The 25,494-nt window shown below is 37.3% G+C and overlaps 1 protein-coding gene and 2 non-coding genes across 7 annotated transcripts in view; 1 reads left to right on the top strand and 2 right to left on the bottom strand.

Annotated features, from left to right (window-relative positions):
* P4HA1 (prolyl 4-hydroxylase subunit alpha 1) overlaps nucleotides 1–25,494 on the top strand; it is an 86,594-nt gene that overhangs the window by 6,214 nt on the left and 54,886 nt on the right. The window contains exons 1-5 of one of the 5 annotated variants that reach the window (XM_006731148.3): nucleotides 2,600–2,787; nucleotides 18,554–18,661; nucleotides 20,193–20,289; nucleotides 21,446–21,597; nucleotides 23,725–23,862. In XM_006731148.3, the coding sequence (XP_006731211.1) occupies nucleotides 18,586–18,661; nucleotides 20,193–20,289; nucleotides 21,446–21,597; nucleotides 23,725–23,862 (463 nt within the window). In that variant the 5' untranslated portion in view covers nucleotides 2,600–2,787; nucleotides 18,554–18,585. Of the gene's footprint in view, nucleotides 1–2,599; nucleotides 2,788–3,207; nucleotides 3,661–18,551; nucleotides 18,662–20,174; nucleotides 20,290–21,445; nucleotides 21,598–23,724; nucleotides 23,863–25,494 lie in introns of those variants that run through there. The other 4 variants (XM_006731147.3, XM_081822944.1, XM_081822943.1 and 1 more) reach the window with 4 other exon arrangements.
* Nucleotides 12,856–12,925, bottom strand: LOC115940196 (small nucleolar RNA U2-30). The gene has a single exon (XR_004074997.1). It is a non-coding gene; the product is annotated as a small nucleolar RNA U2-30 (small nucleolar RNA).
* On the bottom strand, nucleotides 13,112–13,183 carry LOC115940197 (small nucleolar RNA U2-19). The gene has a single exon (XR_004074998.1). It is a non-coding gene; the product is annotated as a small nucleolar RNA U2-19 (small nucleolar RNA).

The raw sequence follows: 25,494 nt of genomic DNA on the forward strand, positions 1-25,494 counted from the left end.
GATCACTTAAAATTTTTTTTTTTTTTTTTTTTTTACACATCCAATAAATAGAAGGATATCCCACAGATTAGTTTCAGGCTCCCTAAATTTCAACTTTGTGTCTGCTCCACTATACATATATTTTTGATGATAGAACATAAGACACATTCAAATGGTTATAAAATGTCTGGCCCTGCACCTTTGTTTTACAATGATGGGTGGGTTGGCACAATGGGTGGTAGGAGTATTCTTGGATGCCATTCCTACACTGGGACAGCTGGCAGTATTTTAACTATACGTAGAAGTGACTGTGAGTTATAAAAATATATCCCACTAAACTCAAACCAAATGTATTCTAACTCAACTTCCTTCAGCTAAATTAAAAAAAATGCCTGCTAGCCCCTCTTACAGCACTAGACAAGGGGAAGTGTGACAGAGGAGAAATCAGTGAGGAACCAGTTTGCCGTCTAAAGATTGTAGTTAAAATTTTTGTGAACTGTATGAATATACTGCTGGGGCCCCTTCCAGGGCCTTGGAAAAAGCTAGTGCAAATGAAGTCCTCTGAAGATGAAGCCTCTCAGCTTTGCATTAAATTTGCCTTGGGGTCTGGGGCCATTTTATCTATAGGGTGGATTGTCAATTTTCAGTCACCTCATATAGGGCCAGTGGATTACAATTCCATTTGAGGCAGAGATTTGCCTCTTGTGTCAAAGGGCTTTCTACCATTTGTTTAGATTAGAGGTTCTCAAATTCTTTGGTCTCATGACCATTTCACTCCTAAAAAGTATTGAGGACTCCAAAAAGCTTTTATGTGAATCATATCTGTCAATATTAATGGTATTAGGAGTTAAAACAAACATATAAAATATTAATTCATTTAAAATAAAAAACAATAAATCTGTTACATGTTAACATAAATAACATTTTTAATGAAATAGAACTATTATTTCAAAGCAAAAAGGATTTAGAGAGAAGAGTGGCACTATTTTACATTTCTGAAAATCTTTATAATGTCTGGCTTAACAGAATTCTCACATCTGCTTCTGCATTCAATCTGTTGCAATATCACAAACATGTAGTCTCTGGAAAAGCCCAGTCTTAGTATGAAATAATTTTTTTTTAAATGCTTTATTTATTTATTCATGAAAGTCAGAGAGAGAGAGAGGCAGAGGCAGAGGGAGAAGCAGGCTCCCTGCCTAGCAGGGAGCCTGATGCAGGACTCTATCCCAGGACCCTGGGATCATGACCTGAGCCGAAGGCAGACGCTTAACCATCTGAGCCACCCAGGAGCCCCAGTATGAAATAATTTTGATCTTGTGGACCCCTGACTACACTTTGACAACCGCTGAGTTAGACATCTTTATATCTACTTTCTGGATGCCTAGAGCTTCTAAGTACCCGCTCTCTATTTCTGTATCCATATAATCAACTTCACCTCCTAGGTAAGAGTCAAATGTTAATTATTGCTATGCTTTTTGGCATACAAGGAAAACTTTAGAAACAATTTTTAATGAATCCCAAGTCTTAGAGAAGTCATTCTTCTCTTAGAGAAGTCATTCTTCCCTTTTACTGACATGGGTAAAAGTATCTCCCTCATTGTCTGCTCCTGATAGCAAGGCTTTGGTTTTTTTAATTAAAGACTTTATTTATTTATTTGACAGAGAGAGACACAGCGAGAGAGGGAACACAGGCGGGGGGAGTGGGAGAGGGAGAAGCAGCCTTCCCGCCAAGCAGGGAGCCCGACGTGGGGCTCGATCCCATGGACCCTGGGACCATGGCCTGAGCCGAAGGCAGACGCTTAACGACTGAGCTACCCAGGCTCCCCAAGGCTTTGTTCTTTTAGGAATATAATGGCCAAGGCAAACCTTAGACTAAGACCAAACACAATATTGGGTGTCTTATACGGTATAACAACAGCATCTGATATTTACCAAGTCCTTTCTGCGTGCTAGGCATGTACTAAGTGCTTCACATACATTATCTCATTTAATTCTCCCAGTATTCCTATGAGGAACCTACCACCATTCCCACTTTACAGATGAGGAAACGGAGATAAAGAGAGGTTAATGCCCTGCGTTTTACAGGGCTGAGCTGGGAACTAAATTAAAAAAATCTGTCTCCGAAGTGCGTATACTTTACTAATAAAGTAAGTATAAAAGTGGCGGTGTGAGATTCGTATAAAATAACAATGGAGGTGAAAAAGGGAGGTTAGTAAGGCAAAAAGCCTCCGGGCCACGACAGCCGAGATACCAAGGATGCACTGTATTATTTTCCACCCGAGGCTTCTTTTCTGCTTCATTCTCTACGCTCCCATGCTCCTCTTCTCATATATCATTGCTGGTGGTTTTGACGCCCAGGCCTGAGGCCGACGTTGAAACTAACGCGTTTAAACAACTTGATGAAAAGGAGCGAGGCAAATCTGAAGGAAGGAAGGTGACGGCGGCGTGGCGAGAACCCTGCGCAGGCGCATCACATGCCAGGCCCGCCTGCCCGCCCCCCTTCTCCGCCTAGGACTCCGGGGCTGGAGGGGATTACGGGCGTGGGCCGCGAGTGCCGACTGGAGGGAGGCGCGGACTGGCGCCTGCGCAGTCCCCGGCACGCTGGTGTGATCGAGCTCACGTAGCGAGGGCTGCAGTCGCCTCCTCCCTAGCGCTGCCGTCGCAGCCTAGAGGTTATAAAAGGGCTAACTGGCTCCCTCTGCTGCCCAGTCGCGCCGCCAGGGGGCTGAGGAAAGGGAGCCGGTGTCCGGCCCGAGAGCTGGCTACAGGGGACTGAAGAACGCGCCGCCCCTCCCGCCCCACTTCCCAGGTAAGACGGTCCCCCGACTCGGGAGACTGTGGCTCAGGCCCTAGGACCGCTGTGGCCCTTCTGGGACGCTGTGGTGGTCCGCTCCCTGCCCGCTGTGGTGGGATGGCTTGGGGGCGGAGGGTTCTCCAGTTGACCACAGCAACCTGAATACCTTCTTTTCTGGAGACTCGGCCTGGCGCCCCGCGCCCCCTGGCTGCCCCAGAGGCTCTTCTGCCCTTCTCCGTGCTCCCCTTCTCCCGCCTCCTGCCTGGTCGGCGCCCCCGACCGTTGGGGCTGCGGCAGCCTCTGTCCCCGCCCTGGGGACCAGGACTTTCTTGAATATTCCTTCCTTCCCGGGGAGGGCTCACCCTGTTGATTTTTCCGAGCCGCTCTCATACCTGGTCCTCCCTACAAAAGCTGGGGGGAACGCGAGGGCGGGGCGTGGGTTTTTGGCCTCCGCCGCGGCAGATGGGTAGCATGTGGCGGAGTGGAGAGCGGATTTTAAAAGCTTAGGGCAGGAGCCGAAGCACTTGAGGCATTTCTACCCTATCGAAAAATCGTCGGGTCTGGGAAGCGGACCTAGTCGGAGAAGTTCGGGCTCGACTCATCTGTTGCGCGCAGCGGTGCTGCTGGAGCAGCTAGACATTGCCCCGGGCGCCGAGTTTCGGGCTGCTGGTTTGAGGAAGGCGGCTGTCAGATCACCCAGTCGTCGGGGAAGCTACTCTTCCTTCCCTCTTCTTCCACGAATTTTTTTAAAGGCACATGAGCTTCCCCCACCATCCCCCTTCTCTTACTCTCAGCAGAGTGTTCTGCTTTTTAAAACTCCGCATCAGTAAATCGAGTTTCGTGGTTGTGTGAGAACTTTGAGTTGGATTTCACGAATGCCTCCCAGATGTATGTTTTAAGGGGGAGGAAGAATGGTACCATTTCTCCTATTTCTAGGAGATTGTTTTTCCTGAATAATCGAATGTATTAAGTAGAGTTTAATTTTTTGACACTTACATGCGTTCCGGAGAGTGAAGACTCTTTGGAATTTTGCGCTGTTTGCTTTAAGAAAGGGATGAAGCAGCAGCTAGCTCTCCTTTTAGGAATTGATCTGAAAGGCCACAGAGACTTGCCAGTTTGAACTTAACTGTTTCTGGTTTCTCGGAGAGCTGTGGCTCTTGGACTTTCCCTTGGAATGCACTCCGAAGGGATGAAACTGCCACTACGTGAGTGGGGGAGGGGAAAAGACGTGGCAACAGTGTTCTTTCATCAGGTTTTTGCTCCTTTTTAAAAAAAGTTTCTAGGAAGAAACTTATTTCCCCTTTTAGGTTTAGATGTGTGAATAGCTTTATGAATGAGGCTAGTCTTTTTCTAAGATAATAAGATGGAATAGGAACATTGCAATTGAATTTATAAAACATTTTGAAGGGATTTTTCTGATTGAGTTTCTGTGGAGAAAATGGATACCTTAAGCAGGAAATATTCAAGAAGCTGAAAGTGAACAACTTATAATATGTGTTGCCTTCATTTGAAATTTAAATAGACATTACGTGTGTTTTTTCTTTAATTTTGGCTTTTAGCCTGTGAATATAATTTCAGAATCTTAAATAAGAATCTCAGATTTTACCTTTTTCTTTCTGTGGGAAGCATAGGTTTTATCACTTACCTTTAAAAGCAATGTCAGTTTTGATTTTGAAACATTATGCCTTGAATCCTGTCAGTATTTTAGATAGCTGATGGCAAATGCTTCTTATAGATTTAACACAGACTAACTAGGAAAAGGACTATGTTGTCTCTTTTTTTTAGATGGATAATGCTGTTTCCTTTGACATCTTAAAATGAGTTTTATTTTGAAGTACTTAAAGCCATGACTTTGGTAAGCGGATAATTACATTGGTCATTTTGTGCCTTGGTAACTAAGGTAGTAACAGAGATAAAAGAAATATATACAATTTTTAATTACTGTAGAAAAATTTAGACAGTGCAAAAGACTTTTGAAAAAAGAAAGCTTTATACCACGTAGGTGGTCCTGGTTTGCAGGTGAACCTTGGCTTTCTGATAAGGGGATTAATTAACCTTTTCTAATGCTGCAGAGTGGGTTGTATACTGACAAGCAATATCTTTCATAAGGCTATTAAGTTCAGACTCCTGCTTTTATTCCAGGGATGCAGCAGGAGTTACTCCAGGGACCCAGTGGTAAAGCTGTGAGCCTTCCATTTATGTGGAAGGAATGCCTTATTTTATTTAGCAATTAAATATTAACTGGGATATAATTACTGCTCTTGGACTTGAGATACTTTGAGGTCATGAAATCCATTGAGAATCTGATAGAAAGTATGGATCCTGGGTCAGAAAATGGAAGTGCACAGATCTGCATGGAGTATTATGTACCATTTACAGATACTCCCCTCCCCCAACCTTGCACATCTGTAAACTGGTATAAGAATAAAAAATAAAAGATATATGAAGTTAATCTTTAAGTACATCTAGGTATCTTGAGGCAGTATTTCTTGAATATTTCTGAAAATGGAACTGAGTTGTAAGTCTGACTAGATTTGAGTACATAGATGACAGTAATAAACTTTTGCTGAAACGGTTTTACCAAAAGTTAATAGGTTGGTGGGAGAATTGTTGAATTGCTAAATTGTCTAAGCAATCATACGTGATATTGCCTGTCCTCCCCCCTCCCTCCCCCCCTTCCCTTCCCCTCATATGTTGTAATATGTCTTTGGTTCTACCCTAAAAGTAGAAAATGCTTGAATGTAAACAAAAATAAATTGCTTAGGCCCTTGGCATGAAACTGTTACTCTTCATGCAGTGAGAACTTGAATCTTATAATTAAATCATAATGGTGTGTTTGTATGTACGATATAAGACTCTGTAAGAGACAAGCCAAATAAAGTGTGTATGTATATTTGTGAAACTAGTTAAAGCTTCATTCGTGTTTCTACCCAATGCAGTTTATTTGTATAAATTGAAGCTTTGGTTTTCCTCTGGCCAAATATTGTGCCTTAATAAAAACTAGAAGTTCAAAAGACTTCATTAAGATTACTCCAGCAATTTTTGAACTTGATGTAATGAGAAATATTCCTTTTCTTGATGTTGCTTTGGATGATCAGTATGACTATTAGTATATTTGGTTGGACTTTGGCAAAAATACAGGATAGGAGTCATGCTTCTTACATAGTGTCATCTGTGAATGCATACTATCTTGGACTCTTTTCCTCTTCCTGTTTAGTGTTTCCTATAAATATGTCCATGTTTTGGTGGTTTACATATTTTTCATTTAAATAGTAATATTGTAATATGTTAATATACTTAGCCTTTCTCTCTTGTTAGGCATTTGAGCTGTTTCTCCATGATAAGTAGTGCAAAGAGAAGGCTGTAATTTAGCAGTTTCTTATATCCACCTGTATAGCTACAGTAAACTTTAACCAGTTTTCTTTCTGCTTTTCTTTTTTTTTTTTGGGCGGGGAGAAACAAATGACAATAAAACCTTTTATCAGTAATTTTTCCTTCCCCCTCTGAATGAATTTTCTAGGAGCATTGGACTGGCCTCTAAAAAGATTTTTTAATCTACCTGATAATAACTAAAGCACTTTATATTTTTTAAAGTGTTTCATATATTATATAATTTGATCCTTAAAGTAATTTTGTAAGGTAGTTTTATATTATCTTCATTTTATAAATGAAGAAACTGAGGCTCAGAGAAGTCAAGTAATTTGCCCAAGAATATAGTAACTGTCAGAACTAGGACTTGGACCCAGGTTGTGTTTTCTGATTCACATCTCATAGTACTTCATTCTTGATAATTGATCAGGTTGAGTCTGAGGAAATGGAACAGGGAGAAAAAAAAACAATTTAATAGCATATTACCAACGTTTTATAAATGTTTTCAACAACCAGGGTTGAAATAAAGTAGGGTCCGGGGTTAGTACTAACTAACTTAATCATTCCACTAAGTTTCATTTTAAAAACATAATGTGTCTCATAGACTGTGGGAGAATCAAGAGTAATAAGAAACGTTCTCTAGGACAAATGAGACATGGAAGTTACATGCCTTGCAAGCATGTTACTGACAATTTTACTTGATGTTAAATCTGAGTAACTGCTGAATGGAAACCCATACCTAGATTCACATTTTCTGCAACCATGAATTCATCTCTCCTTATTCTAGTAAATGTGACTTTATTTCATATATCTTTTCCTGAACTTGACAACTTTGAGGATCTGGCAATAGGAAAAAGAGGGAATTAAAGGCTAGAGTGAGAAGAGGGAGACTAGGGTTAAGAAAAATGGAATTTGTCCCAAAATTTATATAAATTCCTGGGCAGGGAGCTGCCCAGTGTCCATTAGGGGATATGAGGTGCCCAAATAAAACATTTTTTTTGTACATGAATATCCAACTATTCTAGACTATCCTTGCTCTATTGAGTTGCCTTTATACCTTTGCCAAAACCAAACAGACCATTTTCTGTTTCTAGATTATCTATTTTGTTCCACTGTTCTACATGTTTCATTGAAAACTCTGTTTTTGGAATATTTTGCCATCATCTCATATTCCTTACTTAAGCTTAAAAACTCTACAACGTAAAAATCTAAATTTTATGTTTCACTTGTATCCTTAGGGTGGTGAAGACAGTAAAGTTGTCTTATCAGACCTTCCTGTGTAAATAAAAAATAGATGAAATTTGGAGCAAAAGGGATTGATGGTGGTATTGTGTCAGGTAGTAGAGCTGGGGAGTTAAACATTTGGATTTTCTCAATTTGTCTCCTCACTTCAATGCTACTTTGACTTTTTTTTTTTTTTAGCTTGTCTACTTACAGAAATAAAAATGTTCTATTAAATGTTTATTAAAGAAAATGCAGAAGTTGAGTGAAGATAATTGTGATCCCATCTCTCAGTTGTTAACTTTTTTTTTGAGTTCTTTTAGTTACTGCGTAAAGTTTTAAAGTGTGTGTGTGTATACAAAAGTTTTAAACTTTAGAAATTAGACTTTAAAACTTCTCACGTATATATTTACCACTCTCCAAATTAGAAAACAAACCTAGTTTTAAGAATTTGAATCTGTAGGGTGCCTGGGTGACTCATTTGGTTAAGTGACTGCCTTTGGCTCAGGTCATGATCCTGGAATCCTGCATCCGGCTCCCTGCTCAGCTGGGAGTCTACTTCTCCCTCTGACCCCCCCCCCCCCCGCCCCGTGCATTTTCTCTCTCACTCTCTCTCAAATAAATAAATAAAATCTTAAAAAAAAGAAGAGTTTGAATCTGTTATGCTGCTTTTTATATTACTGCTGGTTTTTTAGTGCCCTAACCAATGTTAATTGACATTTATGTTATTAGATACACACAGTTTCATTAATATAACAACTAGTTTATACAGCCAAGAGAAGACACTGCAAGGTCTTTCTTAAAATGAGAAATATATAGATTGTTAATATTTGGAAATACTAGCATTTACAAGCAACAAATAAAGCATATATAATTTAATGGTTACTTCTTTTCCCTTTTTCCTTCCACTGCCTCCATCCACTTACTTCTCCTACTCAAATTCTTAAATTATGAGTCTGCATCTGTCTGCTAGTAGACTAGGCTACTTGTTCCTTCTCACTGTCTTTGCCCAGGATCGAGGTTTCCTGGGCTTCCTACCATTCTCCAAGTCTTTTCTTTTTCCTATGTCCCTGGAGATACCCTTGGCACAAATCCATCTAAAGTTCTTGCCCACATCCAAAAGTAACATTTCTTAAGTGTCTTCTATGTGCCAAGTATCGTCCTAGGCACTTCCATCTAAATTACTGTTTTTGTTTTTTATTTATTACTTGCTTGTAGTCAAATTTGACCTAATATTTTGATACCTTTTTTGCTTATTCGGCTTCTTGTTAAGGGGATCACCAAATAAAGGTAGATGTTATTGATTAATCTTACTAATTGGGGGGCTTTTAATATCACTTCTGGTGGGGTGCCTGGGTGGCTCAGTCGTTAAGCATCTGCCTTCAGCTCAGGTCATGATCCCGGGGTTCTGGGATCGAGCCCCGCATCGGGCTCCCTGCTCCGCGGGAAGCCTGCTTCTCCCTCTCCCACTCCCCCTGTTTGTGTTCCCTCTCTTGCTGTCAAAAAAATAAATAAAATCTATTTAAAAAATACCACTTCTGGTAAATTTTTTATATTCTGTATCCTGGGCATAAGAATCCTGACCTTTTCCCCCCACATTGGGAAATATGTGCATTTCTAACTAAAGTGTTTGAAATAGTTGAGAGGTATATTATACAGTTTAAAATACATAGTTTAAGAGTCAGTGAAGAATAGCACCATTTTAATAATAAGATTCATTTCTTTCTCAAACCTCCATCAGCCTACATTTATTTGTAAAATGTTTCTGGTTTAGGGGAACTTAACTTTTCTATTTGAAACAAACTTTATTTTTTTTTAAAGATTTTTATTTATTTGAGAGAAAGAGCACAAGCAGGGGTAAGGTGTAGAGGAAGAGGGAGAAGCAGACTCCCTGCTGAGCAGGGAGCCCGACATGGGACTTGATCCCAGGACCCTGAGATCATGACCTGAGCCAAAGACAGACGCTTAACCGACTGAGCCACCCAGGCACCCTGAAACAAACTTTAAACATTGAGTTTAAGTTCAATTTTTTTTAACTGATACAATTTTTTATTTCACTTTTGAATTTTTACACTTCCTGATTATTCCATGTAAAGTGGAAACTAGAACGGTTTAAAAGACATACACAAATCTAGTACATCAATAACTGGGGATTTTCTTTTTTGCTATGCTATTTTCACAACCACAGGTGTGCTTGCTAGGCAATTAAACCATCACAGAAATAAAAGTGAGGTGGAATACTGGTGAATTTAAACTTCCTTTAATTTTGAATCCAAATTCCAATTTAAATCTTTTTAAAAAAATGGATTAAAATATTTATTCTAAACTCTGTATCTCTGACATAGAAGTGGCACTTACTGGATTTCTAACAATTAAGCCAAAAAAATTACCTTATTATTTATTTTGCCTATAAAAATATTAACTGCAGGATTAGACACACAATTAACTAGGACTCTGCGTTAAACAGAAACCCAACTCATACTAACACACAGTGGAATTTATGTAAGTATTGTGGGGATAGGGAGTTGTCTTAACAATTGAGGTCAGGAATGTTATTGGACTTCAAGAATATCAGGAGCATCAGAATGTTTTCTTCTGTCTCTTGTTTATCTTCCTCTCTGTATATTTGCTTCACTTTTTATTCTTTCTAGATAAACTTCATTTACTTTTTGACCAATATGTCAAAACTTGGTCCATTACTTCTCCTGAGCTTTATATAATTCAGGCAAATATAATTTAATAGTGCCTGCCCTTTTTTCCTCAATTTTATTTTCAAAATTTCCAGGAAAGAACTTTGGTTACTTGGTGAGGGAAGAAGTAGCACGCTGTATAACATGACTGATGAAACTATGAGGATGAATTAAAAGTAGATTGGGGCAGTAAAAAAGGTAGAAGGGGGCAGTTTCCAGAAGAAAGAGAGTAGGGTGGTAGAGACACCATATAGGCAAAAATAGGTGTGTGTTTTTGAAATGATATTATATTCAGGTTCTTTCTGACAAGGAAAAGTTTGAATTTTGCAAGAATCTCCAAAAGACAGACTTTATAGTACTTCAGTTAAGGCTGATATCTTGATTTAGAGCTTCTTCCCAACCAAATTTCAAAATGCTGTTCAGTTGGAATTATACCAATGACTGGGTTCACTGCTCAAGTACAGAAAGCTCAAGTACACTGTGGGAAAGCTAGCATGGATTTCTGAGTTTTTGATAGAAAAGTTGGTCATAGCCATTAAAGCACTTGTCCGTCAGATTGTATGTATTAGAGATGTAGTTTACTCTCTTTGGGAGCATAAGTATGACTGGAATTCATGGTGTTAAGTTAAAACAAATGGCAATTTGCCAGAGGGATTAGAGGGAAGAACAGAAATATAACTAGTTCTATTAGTAAGTACTCTTAGTTATCTTAGAAAATCCATCCTACTTTTATATAGGAGACATGCCAAGTCTTGATATACACCACATTGTTATAGCCTGAATTAGAAGCCTGGATTTGTGCTGGTCTTTTGCATTCACTATAAAAACTGTCAAAAAAAAAAAAAAAAAAGTCTAACAGTGAAGTCAGGAAGACCAACAGTTGAATGTGGGATTTGTATGAGGTTAAATAAATTTAAGCTGGAGCCCTCTAAAAGAAGATTTGGAACAGTTGTGGAAGCTATGGAGGGACTGCTAGGAGGAGACCTGTGGAAAATTTTTATTGTCAAAGAAAGTTTAGATTAGAATATCAAGCATTCTTTAGTTGGCCTTATTAATTTTTAATGATTTATCTGGGAAAGACCCAAGTTTTTAAAATGTTGCAATTTTTTTCTTGGAAGAAAAATGTTAGACTGAAAGGCTAATAGAATTATTTGCCAGATACCCTGTTCCTGGTAATTCATTAAATAACTTGTACATACAATTCAGTGAATCCTGATAACTCAAAGTTGTAAATATTTACAATGTAGTAGAACTGTTTTAAAATCTGTTCACAGGTTTATTGACCTGTGAGTGTGTGGGATTGGACTTTCCTGGGAGAAGAACTGTAGGAAAGTTTTGGATAAATATTATATTTTGCTATTTATTTTTATTTGTTTTCCAGAAAGATTTCTTCCATACTCTTTTTTCCTTATAGTTTCTAAAATATGATATTCATGCATATTAAACATGTGTAATGTATATGCATGTTATAAAAATTAGATAATAAGCACTCATGAACCTACCATCTAACCAAGAACCAGAATACTATCAGTAATTTATCTGTAGTGTTTCCATACTAAATTTGATGCTAGTATAAATTTATCTTTGTATCTTTGACTCCCCTTTGGCTTTCTTTTTTTTTTTCTTTGAGTCCAGTCTTTTTAGGGAGCTGAGATTTACCTTCCTTGCATCCTCTTTAACCCATTTACATTCTATTTCAGGCTTGTTTGAGGATTTAGAACAAGAGACATTTGTATCTTACTATTTAAAATTTTTTTTTTAATTTATTTTTAACTAACCTCTACGAACCCATTGTGGAGCTCAAACTTACAACTTTGAGATCAAGAGTCTCATGTTCTACCGGCTGAGCCAGCCAGGCGCCCCTGTATCTTACTATTTTTGATAAAACTCCAGTGTCTTTTAGGATGCTTGACTCTTGGGTGCTTATAATGATTTGCTTTGAAAGCTGCTGAGTGAAGATGGAAATAAATAGAAGTGAGACATCAGAAGTAAGGAAACCATTGTCTTAAAAACCTGTGATTGATAAACAACAAAAACCCTTGCTTATAAACAACTATCTAGTATTTTTTTTTAAAGATTTTATTTATTTGACAGAGAGAGACACAGCAAGAGAGGGAACACAAGCAGGGGGAGTGGGAGAGGGAGAAGCAGGCTCCCCGCTGAGCAGGAAGCCCGATGCAGGACTCGATCCCAGGACCCTGGGACCATGACCTGAGCCGAAGGCAGATGCTTAATGACTGAGCCACCCAGGCGCCCCCAACAACTATCTGATATTAAAAGAGATTGGAGGAGGGGTACCTGAGTGGCTCAGATGGTTGAGGATCTGAGTCTTGATCTCAGCTCAGGTCTTGATCTCACAGACGTGAGTTCGAGCCGCATGTTGGGGTCCACGCTGGGCATGGAGCCTACTTTAACCATCTGAGCCACCCAGGCGCCCCTGGGCATGGAGCCTACTTTAAAAAAAAAAAAAAAAGAGGGCGCCTGGGTGGCTCAGTCGTTAAGCATCTGCCTTCGGCTCAGGTCATGGTCCCAGGGTCCTGGGATCGAGTCCCGCATCGGGCTCCCTGCTCGGCAGGAAGCCTGCTTCTCGCTCTCCCACTCCCCCTGCTTGTGTTCCTGCTCTCGCTATCTCTCTCTCTGTCAAATAAATAAATAAATAAATCTTAAAAAAAAAAAAAAGAAATTAGAGCAACTATTCACTAGAATAATTAGAAATTCAGTTATATTTTTCAAAAAATAAATTGAAGTAAAATTTTACTATTTTATTGCATTTTTTTTTTATTTTTTTATTTTTCTTCAATTCTGAGCTCACATCAAGTGTAGAAACCTTCATAGTTGTAAAGGTCAGTAGTAAAACCTTTTCATCATTGCTCAGAACTCATTAGTCTCATACACATACACATCTCCTTCCCCCCATCTCATTATCAAGTCCTCGGTTATACACAGTCACATGATCACCTTTACACACACACACACACACACACACACACACTCCCTCCCTCCCTCCCTCCCTCCCTCCCTCCAGACATAAGCCCTTATTGGTCTAAGTTACTTTTGCTTCTCAGAACTAGAGAGATCATGTATCAGGAAGGTCTTTTGATGCTCAGATTTGGCTGTTTTCATCATTGATCAAATTTTACTCTATTAAAGGTAGAAAGCACCTTTTGTGTGATTTTAAGGGATGTTTGTATCTGGTGGTTTTCAAAGTATGATCCCCAGACAAGCAGCATCACCACCACCTAAGAACTTGTGTAAATTATCTACATGTCTCAGACCTTTAGGTGATTCTGATATAGCTAAAGTTTGAGAACCACTGCTTTATAGGGCTGTCTTCATTTGATTGGCATAGTAGTTTGGAGTAATGCTGTGTGGGTCTGAACTTTATATTGCAAATGATAGAAATCCAACTTGATGTAGTTTAAAATTCCTTAAAAAGGGAATTTAGAGGCTCCCTTTACTGGGTTGGAAGATTATTGGAGTAGCTCACAGATTGGAAGAATAGAATAATTGGAAGAATCAGGACTATGGAGCTTGGAATTGTCTATCTCTGGATGACTTTGTTCTGTTTTTAGATTGGGCTCCTATGTGTCCTTGACAAGTGGGAAAGATCATCACAGGCAGCTCCAAGTTCATATCCTACGAGCTGAGCAACTCCAGAAGGAGCTGCTTTATATCATTTCACAAACCCACCCCTCAAATGTTATGTCAGTGACTGGCTTAGCCCACATCCTATGTCTGTAAGAGGAAGGATAATAGAAAAGTATACTACTCTGACAGTGTAGTTCATGGCTGGATATTTGGGTTGCTTTCATATAAACTTCCTATCTTTGTAGCAGAGAAAGAAATTTGGAGGCTTATATAGTTAGAATGTAGAACAGGTGTAAATGTGGATAGTATTTGTTAGCTACTTTTTTGTATTAGAGAGTAATTAACCATTTCATTAAAAGCTTACGGTGACATACATAATATGGGAGTTATTATTATATGTTATATTATATGTTTTATTATTGTAGGTTTATGATTTTGTATAGAGTTAATTTTTTGTCACTATAAAAGTAAATATACCCTAGGACATCTGGAAATACAAAGAAATAGAAAAAAATTACCTAATGTTCTACTGTCCAGAAACAACTGCATTTTGGTGAATTTCTGCTGTGTATTTTCATGCATAGTTATATCATATTATGATAATTTTTTTCTTTGTTTTGATCCATATGTATTTATGACTTTCTGTCAGAGTAGTGGAAACTTAATCTAATTCAATACAGATTCCACCAGGGTTGTATGATGTTAATTTATTTTGAGACTTAATTTTTTTTTTTTTAAGATTTTATTTATTTATTTGACACAGAGTGAGAGAGCATAAGCAGGGAGAGTGGCAGGCAGGCAGAGGGAGAAGCGGGCTCTCTGCTGAGCAAGGAGCCCGATGTGGGACTCGATCCCAGGACCCTGGGATCATGACCTGAGCCGAAGGCAGCCGCTTAACCGACTGAGCCACGCAGGCGTCCCAAGACTTAATTTTTAAAAGCAATTTTAGGTCACAGCAAAATTGAGAGGATGGTGCAGAGATTTCCTATATACCCCCTGCCCCCACACATGGATAGACTCAACCTCCCCCACCAGAGTGGTACATTTGTTATAATTGCTTGAATCTACATTGACACATTATAATTACCCAAAGTCCATACATAGTTTACATTACCCATTCACTCTTGGTGTTGTATAATCTGTGGATTTGGACAAATGTATGTCCAAAAATAAATGATGTATTTATCATTATGATATCTTACAGAGTATTTTCACTGCCCTAAAAATCTTGTGCTCCATCTCTTCATCCTCCCACCTCCCAACCACAGATCTTTTTACTGTCTTTGTAGTTCCAGAATGCCTTGCGTTGGAATCATACAGTACATAGCCTTTTCAGATTGGCTTTTTTTTACTTAGAAATATGCATTTAAGATTCTTCCATGTCTTTTCATGGCTTGATAGCTCATTTCCTTTTAGCATTGTATAATATTCCATTGTCTGGATGTACCAGTTTGTTTATCCATTTACCTACTGAAGGACATTTTGGTTGCTTCCAAATTTGGGCCATTATGAAGAAACCTAGAAATATCCATGTGCAGGTTTTTGTGTGGACATAAGTTTTCAACTTTTTTGGGTGAATACAAAGGAGAACAGTTGCCAGATTATATGGTAAGAGTGTGTCTGATTTTTTAAGAAACTGCCAAACCATCTTCCAAGATGGCTTTACCATTTTGCATTCTCACCAGCAATGAATGTGAGTTTCTTAATTTTTAAATTTTGTGTTTTCATTTAAATTCGCAAGTTAAAGGATATACTCATTTTAAGTTCCTTGACATGTTTATAGCACCATCATTAGATATTTTTAATTGTGAATTTGTTAAATTTAATTATTCATTTGAAGGACAAAAAATGGGTCTTTGATAACTGAGTGAACTTTTTAAACTATTTTTAATTCTTTTGTGACTTTTTGCATTCTTTTTTTTTAAAAGATTTTATTTATTCATTTGAGAGAGAGAGCATAAGCAGGGGGAGAGGCAGAGGGAGAGAGAGAGAAGCAGACTCCCCACTGAGCTGGGAGTCCGACATGGGGCTCGATCCCAGGATCTTGGGATCATGACCTGAGCTGAAGGCAGATGCTTAACTGACTAAGCCACCCAGGCACCCTGACTTTCTGCATTCTTAATCGACTTTACTATTAATATCTTAGTGTTTTTCTTATTGATTTGTATGAGCTCCTTAAATGAGCTCCATTTTCTTTAGTTTCCTAATTTGTAGTTTATAGGGTTTTTTTGTTTTGTTTCATTTTGTTTTGTTTTGTTTTGATAGAGCAGGGCGAGGGAGAGAGAATCTCAAGCAGGCTCCATGCTCAGCACAGAGCCTGACATGGGGCTCAATCTCAGGACCCAGAGATCATGATCTGAGCCAAAATCAAGAGTCAGACACTTAACCAACTGAGCCACCCGGGCGTCCTGTTTATGGGGTCTTTAAAAAACACATATAAGCCTAGATTATTTTGTGTATTTAAATTCCATCTGGCTTTTGATAGGTTATTTGTTTTATCTTTTTTAAAGTTGAGAGAGTCTTTTCTCCTTTTAGAGATCTAGTAACTTTTCTGTTACTTTTTGTTGGTTATAGCTCTTTAATCGATCTAGAATTTATTTTGGAGCATGATGTAAGGTAAAGGTATATTTATTCTTCATGTGATTAATGCCTTGATATTCTATGTAAGTCTATCATTGTTAAAATGCAGTTTTCAAACTTTAGTGATTTCTGTAGGCTAATGGTTCTTGATTCATTGAGGGATTTAAGGACATTGAAAGATGACAAAAAAAACTTGAGTTACAAAATAAATTTTAGCTATGAAAAAATAACCTCTTGCCTGACAAATCTAAACTTTCTTATCAGAGTTTAACATTTAGACAGCATTTCTGATTAGCCTTTTGTTAGTATGGCAAAAGCATTTGTATTTTCTGGAAATAACATTTAATCATGAAGAAAATTATGGCAGAAATCTGTATAAACAGTGAGAAGATTCTAGACTTTTCAGACAGCCCAGGATTTTGAAAAAGCCTTGTGCTTTGGCTGGAGCCCAGGAGAGGAAGTGTCTGCATCTGCTGCATTCTAGAAGCCTTCCCAAAGAGTTACTGTAAAGCAGCCAAGAGAGCAGTGTATTTCACTACTGTGTGGTTCTGGAAGTATCTGGAAGCTTGTGGCAAACTTGAGGGAGAAGAATGTCAGTTTCTGTGGTGGTCTGCTTTTTATTGAGATTCAAGAAGGGGAAAGGGTTTTTGTTTTTGTTTTGTTTTTGTTTTTTGTTTGTTTTGGCGGAGTAGGGAGCTTTCCAATGTGGACTTGAACCTGTTGGTTTAAGTGAAGTCACTTGGAAAGAGTCAGAAATGCCTGCTCAAAGAGGGATAGGGAGACAAGAAGATGAACTAATGGGAGCCTGTTACTGGGCAAAAAGTACTGTAATAGTAACTTACTCTTCTGTAAGGTAATAAGGAGGACTTAAAAATCGATGTATGTGATGGTGAAGGAGCAAGAAAAGAGTGTTATCAGGACATTTGGGAAAGAAGAGTAAAATCTTTCTGATGGTTAGATAATATTTGCACCTGCCGTGAAGAATTTGTTCTAGAAAAGTCAGTGCTACCAGGGACAAAGGAAAAACCTCAACACTAGGTCATTTGAGAGAAATTACTAGCCTAAATCAACAGGGCTGTTTATTCTTTTTGGATTCTGTACTTTTTAAAAATAACAGCTTTATTGAGATATAATTCATGTACCATACAGTTCACCCATTTAATGGTCATGATTCAATGGTTTTCAGTACTGTGTTCTTCAACCATCAGTCACCACAGTCAATTTTAGAACGTTTTCATCACCCCAAAAATCTGTAACTTTTTTTTTTTTTTTGAGTAGGTTCCATGCCCAGCGTGGAGCCCAACCAACTGAGCCACCCAGATTCCCTGAAATGTACAACTTTTATAATTGAACTTATTTTATTTTTTTAAAGATTTTATTTATTTATTTGACAGAGAGAGACACAGCGAGAGAGGGAACACAAGCAGGGGGAGTGGGAGAGGGAGAAGCAGGCTTCCTGCTGAGCAGGGAGCCCGACGCGGGGCTCGATCCCAGGACCCTAGGATCATGAGCTGAGCCGAAGGCAGACCCTTAACGACTGAGCCACCCAGGCGCCCCTGTAATTGAACTTATTTTAAAATTGAAAGCCATGTAGGGAAAACATGGAACAAGTTAGGAATTTAAAGGATAAATCGGTGGCTCTGAAAACTATTTTTTGCCTTTAAAACATATTCTAACATTTCAGAATGAATTTTGGTAATGTTTAAGTTAAGTTACTTTATTTTTTATATATATATTTTTTAAGATTTTATTATTTATTTGACAGAGACACAGTGAGAGAAGGAACATAAGCAGGGGGAGTGGGAGAGGGAGAAGCAGGCTTCCTGCCGAGCAGGGAGCCCGATGCGGGGCTTGATCCCAGGACCCTGAGATCATGACCTGAGCCAAAGGCAGACGCTTAACCAGCTGAGCCACCCAGGCACCCCTAAATTAAGTTACTTTAATGAAGTAGTATATTTTTATGGGAAATTCATAGTTTAGATGTAGATAACAGAAAACTTATTTTTCAGGCTATATGGAAGAGTTACTATCTAATCACTCTAATTATAGTAGTAACTAAGGAGAAAACAAACTTGGGTTGAATTTTTAAGCATAAATTATCAGGTGATAACAAACCTTTATATTTTTCTTTAACATGAAATATAAAGTTAGTATTTATATGAAAAATAAGATAGTAGGTCTTCATTAAATTATTAAATGAATTTATAAGAATTAACAACAGTCTGTGGGCAATCTTCGTGTCTGACTTACGTTTTGGTTATAGGAAAAATCAGTTAGGAACTTTTCCTACCCTACTTTTTGTTGTTGTTATAATGGCCATATTTCTCTTGTAGGTGTGTGAACCTGAAAAATTAAGTCTTCCAAGATGATCTGGTGTATTTTAATTGTAGGAATTCTGCTTCCCCAGTCTTTGGCCCATCCAGGCTTTTTTACTTCAATTGGTAAGTCTTACTATTTTTTGGTTTGTATTGATCTTGCATTTAAAATTTTCCATTTTTTTAGTGTTTGGTTTTTTTTTTTAAGATTTTATTTATTTATTTGACAGAGAGAGAGATACAGTGAGAGAAAGAACACAAGCAGGGGAGTGGGAGAGGGAGAGGTAGGCTTCCCGTCGAGCAGGGAGCCCGATGCGGGGCTCGATCCCAGGACCCTGGGACCATGACCTGAGCCGAAGGCAGATGCTTAACGACTGAGCCACCCAGGCGCCCCTAGAGTTTTTTTTTTTTAAGATTTTATTTGACAGAGAGAGAATTGAATAAGTGAGGGGAGTGACAGGGGAGAGGGAGATGAGCAAAGGAGAGGGAGAAGCAGGCTCCCTCTTCAGCATGGAGCCCGATGCAGCTCCATCCCAGGACCCTGGGATCATGACCTGAGCTGAAAGCAGACGCTTAACAGACTGAGCCACCTAGGCACCCCATTTTTTAGTGTTTTTAAATCAGTAAAAACAAATACAGTATATTCCCAGAGACTGAAGCACTGATTTGGTTCCTTCCCCTCTACAAGTCTCTCTCTTTAAAATTTAATTAAAAAATTCTTTTCTGATTACAAAAACAGCACATTTTCAGGTTAGAACTTAAGAAAATTTAGAAAAGCATACCAAGAAAATTCTTTGTTAATGAGTCTACTCAGCAAATAATTTAAGTCTTTTTTTAATGCACAGATATAAATAATACATTGCACATTATTTCATAACCTGCTTTTTCCATTTAAGAATCTACTATGAACACAAGTTATTTTTTTCTACAGCATAATTAAAAAAATCTTTGAAAGTATTACTAAAATAGCATATGGTTAAAGAAGAAACAAACAAAAATACATAGAATGTAAGACTTCCACATGTCCTCTTTCCCCCAGAAATACTTTTCATGTTTGATGTGTATCCTTTTATATTTTCCTATATGCACACTTCATCTGCCTTAAGTGAGATGTTTTCCTTCATGCTGTTAACCAGTTTTACCCTTGTGTGATAGTAGTGCTAACTAAAACACAAGTATTATATTTATGACATACAATTTTAGGATATAAAATGATGAGTCTTCTTATCCCATTATAAATAACTAAACATGAATGATTTGAATTTCATTTGTGAAGTATATCTTTTGTTAGTGTGGTTTTAGTTTATTGAATACAAAATTAATTCTAGTTAGTCTCAAGAACAAAAAAAGATGAGAGCAGAGGTAGGGAAGAAGAAAAAGTAGTGTTGTTTTGTAATTTAAAAATAAATTTTTAGATCAGTTTGCCTGTATGGTCCAATTTGCAAAATGAAGTAGCTTGAAAATTAGAACTGGAACACAGTTGTCTTTGTTTATCTAGTTAAAAAAGAAAAAAGAAAGATGTTTTCTCCAGCATATCTGTGTCTAATACCAGTTAAATCTTCTCAAAGAATGAAGCATTCTTGGTCATTTTTAAATTATTCTAAAATACTTGTGTTGACCAATGTAGATATTTGATAACCTTCCTTTCTCCTTCTAGGTCAGATGACTGATTTGATCCATACTGAGAAAGATCTGGTGACTTCTCTGAAAGACTATATTAAGGCAGAAGAGGATAAATTAGAACAAATAAAAAAGTAAGCAAAGTGTTCTACTTACTATGATTCTGACTCCACCTGGATGTTTTCGTTCTAGAGCTAAAACATTCTTTGAGTGGAAATGGCAGCCACCTGTCTTAAAAGCTGGCTGAAATGGGTAAAATAGCACAGAAAACAAGAGTTAGGCCTGGGCCAAGAGTTTAGGTAAAGGAACATGGATTGAGATAAGGATATAAATGGGTATGGGTGTTGACTGACAGTTTCTAAAAATGGTTGTTAATATCTTCTGTCTTCCTCTTACCTCCCTAATCAAGTCATCTTCTAGAGCAGTTTTCCAGTTCTATTTATCCTTCACTCCTATGGTTCCATTCTAGAGATTACAGTGATAAGTATTGTTAATTATTAATTGATATAGTTTTTCCTTACCTGCTAATTTATTTTTAACTGACTCAGGCTCAGAGTTAATCCTGATGTGAGAATTCCTGCCTTTTGTTTAGTGAGTAGCTGAATATTCAGGGTTTTTTTGTTTGTTTTAAAATATAGTTTTTAGGTACTGAATGTAAAATTTTGGTATAAGTTTGATTTAAATGAACATGTAACTGAATTTCGATTGGGCTCATTTGTACTTTATAATAATCAATTTTTTGGCTCTAAGGACCTGTGGGGAGATGAATTTTTAGACCCTTAGTAGAGGTATGCAATCACACCTTTTCTAAGATAGGTTCCATTTACTGTAACCATTTGAGAGAAACAAAACTAAAAGAAAAGGACTTGTTATATTTTTATTTTACCAAGCTAGATTTTACCCGTAACAGTCTTGCTTTTTAAAAAAACCTATAGTTTTTTTTTTTTTTTTAAAGATTTTATTTATTTGACAGAGAGAGACACAGCGAGAGAGGGAACGCAAGCAGGGGGAGTGGGAGAGGGAGAAGCAGGCTTCCCGCGGAGCAGGGAGCCCGATGCGGGGCTCGATCCCAGGACCCTGGGATCATGACCTGAGCCGAAGGCAGACCCTTAACGACTGAGCCACCCAGGCGCCCCTAAAAAAACCTATAATTTTTAATAAAAAAGAGTTTTTGAATATAGTTTTTACTCAAAAACCTCTAATCTAGTCTTTTTTCTTTTTCTGAGTGCTTTATTAAATTGTATTCTTCCTTAAGTGTATGTGTGCTCCATTTATGTCTTACGTGTATAGATGGGCAGAGAAGTTAGATCGACTAACCAGCACAGCGACAAAAGATCCAGAAGGCTTTGTTGGGCACCCTGTAAATGCATTCAAATTAATGAAACGTCTGAACACTGAATGGAGTGAGTTGGAGAATCTGGTCCTTAAGGATATGTCAGATGGTAAGTCAGATGGTAAGACTAAGGAGCCAAAAAAAGTAAGACAATACTGCTGCCACGTGTGGAAGTGCCAATACTAATAAATTCATTTCCCAGAACATCAAGTGTTCAGTGTTGTAATAACTAAATTGTTGCAGGGGTGTGTTTGGTTTGACTGGAGTTAGTCTAGATCCTGAATTCCTCGATGTAAAAAAAAACTGGAAACAAAAATAACTTTAGTGTAAAAAAAAAAAGTAATTTCTGTTGTTGGTGACTAGCATTGGTACTTTTTGCTTGAAATTTATAAAAGTGAATCAGTTATTTGACATATAGCTTCATTTCTGAGAGTAATCCTTTCCATTTTAGGATTACCTTCAGATTTCAAAAATTTATGGATAAATCTCTATCTTCTCATCAATTGTTAATGTATTGGGAGTGGTACTATAAGGAAAAGTGTTAGCTGTGTTCTACGTAGTATTTTGAATCTTAGACTTCTTTTAGACCATAAATTTAAAAACTAAGACTGCAAACAGTAACAATGAAGGTCTTTCTAATTAAAACAAAACTGTATTTGGAGAATTGAGGTGTTTTAGATATTTTAGTAACAGACACAGAAAACTAAGTCTGGAGTCTAAGAACTAGAGGGAATATGCTTAGATATAATATTTGTTCAGTGACTGAAGGTGGAATGAAAAAAAGCAAGAAAGAGGGAGAGAGTTGAGTTAGCTATGTAAATGAAAATACTCCAAGGGTGCTTATGAGTGTTTCTGAGCAGTAAACTATTATGCATAGGACAGGAAGCCTTGAGGAGAAAAATCAAGGCAGGCACTTGTGAAAACTTCATTGTGAGAGAGAAATACCAGTGATTATTTGCTCTCTTATACAGCACCATGAGAACATTTTTAAAGTCCTGTATGTGTGTGTGCACACACATATACACATTTATTTATTAATTTAAAAAAATTCTCAAGTAATGATCTTTATGACCTAAGTTCTTTTATAAGGTAAACCTTGAGACTTTGACGTTTTAATCTGTGGTAGTCATCCCATAGTGCTATAATACATGTATTTTTCCACTTTTTTATTGGATTGGATTTAAGCAACTTCTTGGTTTTTATTTTGGGTCATAAAAAAGTCTGTAAAACTTGTAAAATTCCATGTGGAGATTGTGATTAAGAGTTGGTCTTAAAACTAAAGAATATGCTTAGTATGAACTTTAACCCTCTCCTAGCTACTTGTTCATTTGTACATTTTCATTAACATAAAAATGCCTGGCCTTTTGCTGAGCAAAATACAGTTGATTATAAGTAAATGAGAGGGGAGGAAGTTTCATACCTAACTTTTATTTGCAAATGATGAACCTTATATGATTAAAATTTTAAATAACTTTTTGTTTTTGTCTTTTTTGGTTCCTTAAGGAGTATTTAGCATCTGTTCTCCTTAGGGGTTATATAATTATCAGTAATTAGTTTGTTAGTTTGGTTTTTGCTATATTTTATATAAAACTTTTTAAAATTAAGATTAGATTTTATATAGAGCAAATCTTGATCACTATATTCAGTAATTTAACAGATCTAAATATATTTTAATAAATGAGTTCACTTGATAATCTTAAATATATAATTAATCTCTCTCTTTCCGCCTCAAAGGATTCCACCAAACTTTATATATTTACATATTTATATAATGTGTGACACATGGAAGAAGAAAATAGAACTTTCTTTAAGCACATATATTTTATTTACCATCTGTTATCTGAAAGTATAATTGGTTGCCAGTGGGTGTCATTTTCAAATCCGTAAATCCATTCATTTTTCAAGCTTGGTGGAGGCTATATTGTGTAACTAGAAACTCAGTTATCATGTTGATCTTTACCTAATATGATACGATTTATGCAATGACTTCAGATTACATAAGTGACATTAGGATTTGGGAAGTTTGAATAAATTAGAGGCATTTCAAGTCTTAGTGTATTTAGTTTTTTTCTTGTTGAGCATGCAGAACTTTCATGGTATGGTAGAAAATTATAATAAAATCAATTTTGAAAAATCCTTATAAACACTGTATATTGCAAATTGGAAGTCTGTGAGGTTCTAGAGTCTTTCTTTTTCTTTTTTTTTTTCTTTTCTTTTCTTTTTTTTAAATTTCAAGGCTTTATCTCTAACCTAACCATTCAGAGACAGTACTTCCCTAATGATGAAGATCAGGTTGGGGCAGCGAAAGCTCTGTTGCGTCTCCAGGACACCTATAATTTGGATACAGACACCATCTCAAAGGGTAATCTCCCAGGTAAGAATTCTTGTAGTATATAAAACATTTATTACCTAGTTGTATTCAGTTCATTAGAACGTTAATCTAAAAGAAAACTTTTATATTTTAGGACTTTTAACATTAGTTGATTTCATAGTCTTTGAGGACAAAACAGCACTCTCTTTCCCTAGGACTTAATAGTTGTGGATAAGTTTATAGCTTGTTACTGTGAAAGCTTAATATTATAGGGACTTAATTTTAGGCATTTTCTTTTAAAAAGATTTTATTTATTTATTTGACAGAGAGATAGAGAGCACAAGTAGGCAGAGTGGCAGGCAGAGGGAGAGGGAGAAGCAGGCTCTCTGCTGAGCAGGGAGCCGGACGCGGGGCTTGATCCCAGGACCCCAGGATCATGACCTGAGCCGAAGGCAGCCACTTAACCAACTGAGCCACCCAGGTGCCTCAATTTTAGGCATTTTTAACCTGGAAAAAGAAACAATCAGTTTTCCTCATTTTTTTTTTTTTTTTAGAACATCCAGTGTTTGTATGTAAAGTTATAAAGGAATTGATAATCAAAGTTTATATGTTCAGTAATTTAAAAACCAAGACATACTGTGTACACAGATTTTTAAAGTGTTCTGTAATATGGACCATCCTGCTTTATGACCTATTTTTGGCAAAACCTTTTATTTAGGTTACAGCAGGTTTCATGATAATTTGCTTTAAAAATCTTTTATTGAACAAAAAGTATATAACAAAATTTACCATCTTAATCACTTTTAAATGTATGGTTTAGTGGCACCAAGTACATTCACACTGTCATGCACCCATCACCAGCATCCATCCCCATAACTCTTCTCATCTTGTAAAACTAAAACTGTACCTGTTAAACAGTAACTCCCCATCCCCTACTTTCCCCAGCCCCATCATTTTGCTTTGTGTCTATGATTTTGATTATTCTAAGTATCTCATATAAGTGGAATCATACAGTATTTGTTTTTTTGTGATGAGTTTATATCACTTAGCATAATGCTCTCAAGCGTCATCCACATTGTAGAAGATGTCGGAGTTTCCTTACTTTTAAGGCTGAATAGTAATGTGTTGTGTGTGTGTGTGTGTGTATGTATATATGTGTGTGTGTGTGTATGTATATATGTATGTGTGTATATATATATGTATTGCTTATCCTTTCATCCATCAACATTTTGCTTATCCTTTCATCCATCAACAGGACACTTGGGTTGCTTCCATGTGTTAGCTAGTGTGAACAGTGCTGTTGTAAACATGGTTGTGCAAATATCTCTTCAAGACACTGCCTCCCATTCTTTGGGTATATACACAGAAGTGTAATTGCTGAATCATATGGTAATTCTATTTTTAGGTTTTTGAGGAACTGCCATACTATTTTCCATAGTAGGTACACTATTTTACATTCCCACCAACAGTGCACAAGGGTTCCACATTCTCCACTTCCTCTCCAATACTTGTTATTGTCTCCTTTTTTTTTTTAAAAAAACATCTCCATCCCTTCACTTTCAGTCTGGATGTATCTTTAGGTTCAAAATGAGTCTCTTGTAGACAGCATATGGATGGGTCCTGTCTTTTTATCCAGTCTGCAACCCTGTGCCGTTTTATGGGAGTGTTTAGGCCATTCACGTTGAGAGTGATTAT

The sequence above is a fragment of the Leptonychotes weddellii genome, chromosome 6 (genome assembly GCF_054177405.1).
Source record: "Leptonychotes weddellii isolate Sample4059 chromosome 6, ASM5417740v2, whole genome shotgun sequence".
In the NCBI taxonomy this organism is placed as follows: Eukaryota; Metazoa; Chordata; class Mammalia; order Carnivora; family Phocidae; genus Leptonychotes; species Leptonychotes weddellii.